This window comes from Phaethon lepturus, unplaced genomic scaffold (assembly GCF_000687285.1).
Source record: "Phaethon lepturus isolate BGI_N335 unplaced genomic scaffold, ASM68728v1 scaffold2352, whole genome shotgun sequence".
NCBI lineage: Eukaryota > Metazoa > Chordata > Aves > Phaethontiformes > Phaethontidae > Phaethon > Phaethon lepturus.
In genome coordinates this window covers 29,147-39,385 of record NW_010522419.1, presented here as the reverse complement: position 1 = coordinate 39,385, position 10,239 = coordinate 29,147, and the positions used below count along the sequence as shown (strand labels likewise).

The window sequence follows — 10,239 nt, the reverse complement described above, 5'->3', positions numbered from 1 at the left end:
GGAAAATAATGGAGAAAGTCCCCTTGGAAGGCATTTCTGAGAACTCGGGGGAGGTAGAGGTAACTGGGAACAGTCAGCATGGGTTTACTAAGGATAAATCATGCCTGAGTAACTTGGTTGTCTTTTATCAAATGACTAGATTAGCAGACAAGGGGAGAGTAGTCATTTGCTTTTAAAAATCATGGAACAAATCCAATGTTGAAGTTTTAATCATAGCCCTTCATGGGGCTGAGGGGGAAATCTATGTGTTCTTTCCTTCCTTCCTGTGGAAGAAAAACCATCTCCTAAAGGAGACAGAAATTAGGAGAATCATTAGGGTTAAATACTCATCCCAGAAATAAACAAACAAAAGATAATACAATTTCTTCCAACATGTATGTTTTATTTGTTGGGTTTTTTTAAGACCTGAGAGGTTAAAGTTAGAAACTGTTGTGGTTCGAGTTGAACCTCACAGTCTCATATGCCTACTGTCATCCTGTATTTACAAGACCTATTGGACATCTGCAGAGACATAAGAAAATTGAAGGACATAAAATGGGAAAATGGATGAGTGAGTGCATAGAAAGACTTGGCTTAGAAATCACTTTGGCAAGCAAAGTCCATTTGTGTGAGTGCATGAAAGGCACGTACGAGAACAAATGCTGAATAAGAATCATAACATCTTTGCAAAATGTCTGATAGAGAAGACATAGGATGCCACCTTGACCGAGACAGCTTTAATGCTGTGAGCACAGCAACTAGCGCTTGAGTTACCCTGAGAGCACTGAGCAGAATTTTCAATTAGAAAAATACAACAAATTCTTCAAATATACAGGAGCGGTGCGACAAAACAGTTTGAACACTGGGTGTAATATAGAACATCAAAAACATTGATCTCTAGTAGCTTCGCTACTCTATGTGGTTTCAAATTTGCTGCACATTGTGCTCCCTGAAAAATTCTAGTTTTCCAGTACTGCAAAATGTGAATGTAGTTTACCTAGTCAATAGTTTTGGAGGCCATTTTTCCAAGGTAAACAACACATCCTTTAATCACAAAATGCAAACTGAATTTTTATATTAAAAGCGTAGGGATAGAAAAGCAGACAACCCAAATACGTTCCCATTTCGGGCCTTCCTACAGCTTCTCTGTTTAAAATTTGTTTATTTAGTACACCAGATATTCTATAAATGTTTTAAATAAGGGTGGGGTGAGGTGTCACACCTCACAGATAAATAAAGCCACAAAATGTATGCCAGCACCCCACTCATGACAGTGAAAACAGTTGTGCTGAATCAATGACCTCCTCCTGAAGCTCCTCTCTGAGCAGTCAAGCTCACAACCCGTAACACTATTCCCGTGAGGCAAGGGAGCATAATGAGTGGTGAAAGACAATTTTCCACCAGCGTGCAAACTAGCAAGAGAAGTCTTCAGTTCCAGACCTCTGAACAGAACGGCGTTTTAGGTCCTCAAAGCCATCAACTTTTGTGCTATGATTAAGCTGCTTACATGCGTTTGAATTGTGCTTGCAAAGGAGTACCCTGCTTTTGCAACACTCCTACAGCCGATTCCAAATCAGATAAAAACTACTATTTAAATTAACTATTGCTTTTCATTGTTCTGTGCATCAGATTTCTCTTTCCATATTTTATACATTTATATATATACACAAAGAGGAAAGAAAATTATATGAAAGGAGAGGGGAAAAAAATTAAGCAGTGACTCTCACTTAGCCATCCCTGAAAGCCTTCTGGGTGAGTTGCAACACCCAACACATGGCAAGAAAGTTTGGCTCATGGAATGGGTTATAATCAAGCTCTGCTGCCTTCACCCACTGCTTTCAGCACTGCATATTCACCCACATTGTTTATTAACAGTTGCTTAAGACACCTCTGTGTCATCTTTCAGATAGACCTCTGTGAATGCCGTTCTCAAGCAGTGAATATGGCCCTTGTTCAGTAATAGAAACTGATTGATACTGGTTCACTGGCAGAGGAAATCCATATGATATCATAGTAACAGGACACAAAGAACTGATCTAGTATAAAAATCACCCTGTCCGTTTAAATTTGTTCCAGGCGTTTGGATGGAATATCTTTGCACTTGCAAAGGGTATTGTCTATTCTCACACAGCCAGCCAAAATTATAAATCCAGAGTGAACCTTGTATTGCTTGCTCTGCTAATTCAACAGAAATGTGATCAGGTGCCCAAGCCTGGTCTATCTTCTAAGTAATCAAATAGTACACTAATCTGGCACTAAATATCATTTAAGCATGACCAAAGAGGCAGCTGCCGTCAGGAGACAGTCCAGGTGAAAAGAGTAACAACTATTTATGCCTGTGACAATTTTGACAACCAATCTAAAAATTCCACTATCATGGAAACTATCATTCTTGAAAATCATCTAGAATTGCTAACTTATGTGTACTGTGTCCTGCAACACCAGGTATTTAATTTTTTTAAATTAGAAAAGGACAGATATTCTGGATTAGGCAGACCATTCACTTGCGTATTGCTCACTGTAGGAATTATAATGACCACAGGGCGCTATCTTGTCTTCATAATAGTTTTTAAAACAAAATTATACTGCTCCTGTGAGTATTTAGACAACCTTTCAAAAATGTAGCAGAACTGCTTCTTCACTGACAGCTTTAGGTTCACAAATAGGATGTAAATTTTAATTCAACACATACACAAAAAGGTATTATCCCTCTAATGAACCTCTATGGAGATATCTGTAGAAGAGTTCTTTCATAGTACCAGGTCTATATAAAAAAAAAGGTAAAAAAAGTAGTACCTCAAACCAAGAAGGACATACAGCAAAACTTGTTATTCTTTTCATTGCACTAGATGGTGTTTAACTTAGCATCATACCAGCAAAACTAAAAATAAAATCCTGAAAACTAGCAAATACATGCCTCTGCTGCACTCTTAGCCAATGCCATTAGTAAACAAAAGTTTTTTTCTCTATATCTGTTGATGAGACATACGAAAAAATAGCACTAAGTAAGAGAGGAACTTCTTATCTGTAAGTAATTTATTTTAACTCTCTAAAAAGAAGGTGTGTTACGTGATCGTAATGTTGCAAACTTTTTGGGACATAGTATTTTCATGAAAGCCATTCGAAACCTCATATGACAGAGAGGGTAGAGAAACGGGTTCAAAGAGGAATTGAGCCACAAAAGCCAAAAGGTTATTTCATACAGGGACTTATGGATGCACGTTCCTTGGCAGGCCCCACGAATGATCATCAGTAAAGTGTATGGGGCCCAGCAAATGGCAAAGACACATACAATTATGGCGAGCGACTTCGCTATTTTCTTGTCCTGTTGCAGTTTTGACCCAGTCCTTGAATGGAAAGAAACAGAAGAGGCCTTTTTGGGACCCATGGGACTTGTTTGTGTTGGAGATGGACATTTAGACATCACTGCTGGTCTCCATGACTGTGTTAATGATGAAACACTGTCTTCTGCTTCTGATGGAGGACAAGATGTTCCTGGTCTTGGGAAGAAGCAAAATCTCCAGGACAGGCTGCTGCTCTTTGGGGGCTCACAGTCCTGTACCCTGCCGTGCCGCTGTCGCCTCTGGATGTTGTGGAAAATGTGCACGTTGAAGTAGGTCACCAAGAGCAGCGGTACGAAGAACTCCAGGGTGGACGCGCACAGGAGGAAGTACCAGTTGTCGAAGAACTCGGCGCAGCACTGATCTGCTGCTACCGCGCTGTGTCCGGCCACGTGCTCCCAGAAGATGATTGCTGGGCAGTAGAGGAGGAAGGCAAAGACCCAGGTGGCCACCATCTTGATGACAGGTTTGGACATTACTCCCTGCTGGGCTCTGTAAGACACCTGTGAGGGAAAAGGACATATCATGTATTCAGACAACATTTTGGAACAACTATCTCAATCTCAAAAAAATATAAGCAAGCAAATCAAATACAATATTTGTTCTGTAATTCCCCAGACACCTAGAACATCTTCAGTTATGTAAGGTCCTGAAAAACTGTTAGTCTTGCTCATAAAATACTGTAGCTCTGTATACTTGGCATTGGAGAGGAGCAGAAATTATGAAGTCTTAAACTAACGTTTGGTTTCTAAGTGTAAAAGGACATGGCTTGTTTTCGTCACCACCACAGTAGAGTGGCAATAAGGGATCAGTTTATAATTCATGAAATGCCCAGGCTCAGAGGAGAGTGAAAGCAGCTGTGGGACTTCCTTCCTGCACAGGCAAATGTAGAATGCCTTCTGTATTAGACAGGTTGCCATGAGAGACTGCAAACACTAGACCATGTAATTTTTAATACTATTTCGTCTTGCCATAGCAGGAAAATCTATCCCACACATATGCTTTAACACCCCTTACTTTATTGAAACATCCTGTTTTAACACTCACTTTACCTTGTAAACAGCTCATTGTATTACTGCAAATGTTGATGTTTTTATGTCTACCCAGACTGCATTAATTTATTTGACTCTCTAGCCCTAAATGTCTATCTTTGAAAAAAATATTAAGAATTAAAATCATGTAATCTGAAGTTAGGAAATGCAAGAGTTAAAACCACCCTTCTAATAGCCCAGCCAGTATGTATGATACATACTCATAGCTCTTGGTCCCCTGCATCTTTCAGAGCACAAGATGATCTGTTAATGAGAAGCTGGAAAATTTTATTTCCTCCCTACTGTTCCAGGCTTTACTCAGACCCAGAGCTACTACCTTCCTCACCAGCTTCCTGTGCTGTTCATTAGCATAGCACCTGCATGCTATACAGATATTAATGAATGGTATCTTCACAACTGCATGCAACACAAGGGGCATCATCCCTATCTTACCAGTGAGTAACGGAGCAGTGATGCATTGTTACACATATTATTTTATATTCCCTGTTTTAAATATCTGTAGCCTGAAGATCCAGATTCCTTTACATCTTAAAGCAACATATCAGCTCAGAACACAGCTCCAGATCCGCAATAATGAATTTGCAGCCCTTTGCAAGACCACAGGCATCCCAATTGAGTAGGCAGAAAACAGGAAGCTCAGCAAAGCTTCACAAAAATTTAAGTCTGAAATGACTGGCCCCTGGCCACAAATTAGGTTTGCAGCAGAGGCAGAGGTGGATCCCAAGTCCATGAAGAGGCATGATAACTTTCTTTTCTGATATCAGCCCTGTTATATACTCCTGGACTCACTCCATCCTAATTACCTAGAGAAGAAAAACAGAATGTGATCACATAAATTAAGAACATCAACTGCACGTAAGAACATGAGGTTCAGCTGGGTTGCAGAGGCCTTTTTAATTTACATTTCTCACATTCCGAGCTCTGCAACTTCATTAATATTTTTCAATATTACTGTTTCTTAAATACAGGGGTTTTCATACTTCATTGTTCAGCTTTAAAAAGAAAAGCAACAACAATCAACCCTAAAACCACAACACTGGGAAAGAAGAGATTAGGCATTGTATCAGCACTTTCCAAATGAGAACCTCCTGATCTAAACACAGCTCATGTCACTCAAGCTAGCAGAGTCATCAAAAGCAAAGGATGTTGATCGTCTTCCATCTGGTCCAAACACCAGGTAGAGCTTAGAAATGGTGAACGATGATGTTTATCACTGGATTCTCCAGATACCTTCTGAAGCAGAAGAATGATAATACTCAAGAAACACCTCTTACCTCTCCGCATATTTTGATTCATTCTTCTTTTTCCTTCAAGGGATTAGTTTCCACCCAACTGCCTGTTGGCAGCACATGTCAATCACCCCCTGCAGTGATGCAAATCTTCATCTGATCTTCAGTTAGTCCATCCCACATCTCTCTCTATACCCTCTTCTCCTTTTAGAATTTATCCCAAGCCTAAGCACATCCTTGACTCAACCTAGTTTTGTTATCACTCTTCTAATGACCAAAGCCCAAGTTCTCCACACTCCTGCTGCCCTTTTTCTACCTTGACCTTCCCACCTCCTCTGTAGTGTAATTAAATAGTTTCTAATCCAGGTGGCAGGGGGGAAACATTGAAATCACAGGCAAGGCATTGTCCTGTCTCTAAGTCCCAGTGCAACACTGAAGCATCAAATTTTCTGCAGAAAAAAATGGTACAATAACGAAGGACTATTTAGCTTCTAGTGTTATTGTGAACACTGTGTTTTACAGAAATCGCAATATATATAAAGAAATAATTAGGAATGTTCTTCTTACAGCTTTTGTAACTGACAGGAAACGGTCGTAGCTGATAAGGACGATGCTAAACACTGAAGTTGTGCACAGGAGATAGTCCGTAGCTAGCCAGAGCTTGCAGACGCCTCTTCCCAAGTGCCATTTCCCTGTCAGGGCATAAGGGATGTACAAAGGCATACAGACCACACCTATGGAAATAAACCAAACACACACGTCAATCAGCACTGCAGGCAGTGCTCGTGGAAGCACAGGAACATTTCTGCAGTATCTGATAAAAGCACAATACTGACAGGAATTGCTACGTGGAAGGCTTCGGATTCTCACGCAGCCCATGAACACTTGACCACAAACTAGGCACCAGTAACATTCTTATCATTAATACCTTTCTGAAAGGTGTATCGTGTTTATTGCGTATCATTATTATTTCTCCTCTTTATATCACCTGCTAAAGGAAGGAACAGCTGACTTTTTTACCTGCTGAAGTAAACACTATCCTGTATTAACCTACTGAAATTTAAACAAACAAACAAAACCCATCTTTCCCTCCCCACAATGTAATTTACTAACAGTTTTCTACAATAAATGGCCTAATTGCAGTGCTTCTAATCTCTCAGAAGCATGATATGGTGTCTGAAAGTGCTCCAGAAGTAACTTTTATAGAAATACAGTAAGAATTTCAGACTAATCTTTAAAACTGTCTTATCAAAAGGCTCACAAAAATTGCACAGTTAATTAAGTACACCCTATCTAACATTTCTTCTCATCATAATTCTTGATCATAACCACTTTTCAGGGGTGAGCTGATAGGGTATTATCTATGGGAACACGCCAAGCTGTGGGGACATACATGACTGACCCACACCCACTATGTGTGTCTATCTAAATTTAAGCTGTTAAATCCCGATGCTGTGAAAGTGCCAATATGATCTCATTTTAATGGATTTCTAGGTGATTACACTACGCCCAGTCACAAGGCAGCCCTGCGAGGATGAAGAGCTAACGGCGTAGTTTGCCGCAACGCAGAAATGCAGTGAACAGCATTGACGCTGCAATGAACTGGAATCACTGCATCTACAGAGCAAGTAACGCTTGCTCCTTCCAGCAAAAGGTTATATTATACATTTTAACATTCATGGGGTGGGAGCAAAGGGTATTATTTCATCTTTAAATTTATTTCATGATAGTGTGTACTCCTGCAACACATACTGAAGAGTATCTTGAGAGTTTCCATTTCCCTAAAAGTCTTACAATTCCTGTTATTCTTCCTCTGCTAAGAATCAAGTGATCTCTATTCAAATCCAGCTATACAGAGATAAAGCAAAAGTTCCTGAAGGTCAAAATCTGATAGTTTAAATATAGCAAAAGAATAAGCAAAGGGCTGTGCAAGCATGAAAGTGTGTGCTTTTAGCAATAAGGACGAAGTAGAAATTATGGATATCCTGAATCTAAGTAATGTAGCTACTGAACTATAAACCAGTTTGACTATACAGTGTGCAAAAATTTTGACCTAATTTAGAATTAAAAGCTAGAGATTCAGGTAAACATAATATCATGAAACAAAAATTTATGGAAGCTAGGTAATGCCAAGCTCTACCTCCTTCTTTGATAGAGGATATTATTTATTTTGTACTTCTCCGATAGATGCCAGTATTTGTTCAATATGATGATAGATTGTGAGCAAGATGACAAAACACCACTCTGTCCACTGGTTTTTTGTTCACTGCTGTGTTTTTTTCCCTGTGTACTATGGCCAGAGAGCAGTCAGCAAGAGCTCTGTGGCACAACAAGGCCATTATAAGCTGGAAGAAGTCATCCGTATGGGGGAAGGGATCAAAACCTTATACAAGGAGATTTGGACATCACGAGGACCAGAAGCTGTGCCCTGTAACAGAATTTCTGGCACTGGCAATAAATTTTAAGAACAAAGACAGTTTATTCAGTATTTTCAGTATCCTTTTTAAATGTGTAGGTAAAAGTAGAACAAAAACAGTTACAAAGGATTTTGTTGTGACGTGACAAATCAGATATAGATTTCATGCAATAGGCCCACCTGTTTAAAACCATCCTTCTGCTGACTCAGCAATTTAACTAAGACTTTTACCAGAGACACTCAACACTTCACAGGATATTTCAATACATCAATCTCCAACTGCACACATTTTCATTATACTTTTTACCAGTACAAGTTTCAAAATAAAATGTGTCCCTGTGTATAAATATGTATGTATAACATCAAACTTCTTAGAAACTGTTTGACTTATTTTTATTTACCTATACAAACATATATTCCTAAGGTATGACTCTAGATAGAGCATGTACAACAAAATGTTGAAAAATACTATTCATCACTATTTAGTTGCAAACTTCAGGTGATTTTCTGTATTGTGTGTGAGTACATTGAAATAGAAGATGTTAACCATGTACGCAAGATCTGCCAGATAATATATGCTGTATTCGATTTGACTAAACTTTAGTCAAGACTCTTCACAAACAACTCCCGTTCTTCGTTATTCCACATTGATTCATGCACAGTGGTATTTTTTCCTGAAGCATTAACATTAAACATTACCTGTTTACTTGGGAAAGGATCCACTTCTCATGATAATGTATTTCTCAAAAATAGTAGGCTGCGAAGACACTTAATGCAGCTCCCACCATTCCTGACCCTTCTTCTAGACACACAACAGGGAAATAGGTCTCTTAGAAGAAACCACCCCACAAAACAAGCCCCCCTTGCTTCTCCAAAGGTTCCTAGCAAACAAAGACAACATGCCTCCACGGCTGCGACTTACCCACTGCAAAGTCAGAAATGGCAAGATTGAGAAAGTAATAGTTACTCCGGTGCCTGAGACTTCTGTCCGTGATGAAAGCAAGGATCACCAGGACATTTCCGAGGATGGTGACCAGAGCTAGCAACACCATGAGGAAAGCCAGCAGCACCAACACGCCCAGTGAAAACTGGGAGCTCGCTGGCTGTGTGGACAAAGTCTCATTACACATCCCATCCGTATGCGGAGTTTCGGCAGTGCTGCTGTGCATGTTGCGTACCCAGGTCAGTTCAGTCTGGGAAGAAATTCGCATCTGGCAGAGTTATCCAAAAGGTTGAGATTGATAAGGAATATAAACAGGATGGGCCAAAAATCCAACAAACATCAAAAAAAATGTACTCAGGAGGGGAAAAAATTAAAAGGTTCTGATGCTAGATGTCTAGTTGTCCTAGGATTTTTTAAACCATATATATCTCTAGAAGAGTTACCAGTAAGAAATATGCAGTTTTTCAAAGCTCATATTTTAAAATGCAAGTTCTTCTTTATGCAACCTGATCCTTATCTGTGGAGCTCAGAAGGGCTGATTTGAGATTCTCTCTTGCTTTCTTCCCTCCCTTCCTCCCTCCCTCCCTCCCTTATTCCCTCCCTTGCCGAAGTGTTTTTCTTGCTATCGTTACAGACCACAACTTTTTCTGGAAATTTTTTCTTAATCTTGGGTACCTATCCTTATGAGAATTCAAACTACTTTCTAATTTCATTCTTGTTTACCTAGTGTCACTGTATTTCAGCAAGTCTGCGGTCCCTCCTTTATTGTGTTATATCTTTTTGTTCACCAAAGGCATGGTCAACTTCGTTGTCGCTACTGCTGTTCCTCTTTCTGTGGACCCTAGGGCTGAAAACTGATACGCTGTAAATAAGCATATATACAGTTACTTACCAGAGGAGTTAACCAGTAAAGGCTCGACCCGCAGAGATCAGCTGCAAAACTCCTACTGAAATCAGTTTCAAAACTCTTCACAGCTGCCTCAGTGACACAGCATCGGCTGTTGCAATCCCAGAACCAAGGAACAAAATACTGACTCCCTGAATGCGAATGAGAGCTTGGCAGTTAACTTTAATAGGACAAGGTTTTTCTTTCCACACTGGTGGCAGAAATCGTGTGTCTTCCCCAAGTGCTTATATTTTGTATGAGTAATGAAGCCACTTGCAGAGAGCTGTGACTATTCCACAGTTGTAAAAAATTAAATAATTTTTATTATGGGTTCTAAAAACACTTCGGTGTCTAATTCCAGATACTTAAACTTGAAAAATGTTGGCTGCCATG

At 39.7% G+C, this 10,239-nt stretch overlaps 1 protein-coding gene across 1 annotated transcript; it reads right to left on the bottom strand.

The window, feature by feature from the left end:
- Positions 1–3,028: 3,028 nt before the first annotated feature.
- On the bottom strand, positions 3,029–9,228 carry LOC104616700 (histamine H3 receptor-like). The gene is made up of 3 exons (XM_010281792.1): positions 8,940–9,228; positions 6,169–6,335; positions 3,029–3,823 (listed from the first exon to the last, which is right to left on the bottom strand). The coding sequence occupies exons 1-3, from the start codon at positions 9,226–9,228 to the stop codon at positions 3,029–3,031; spliced, it is 1,251 nt and encodes a 416-aa protein (XP_010280094.1).
- Between the last annotated feature and the right edge of the window lie 1,011 nt (positions 9,229–10,239).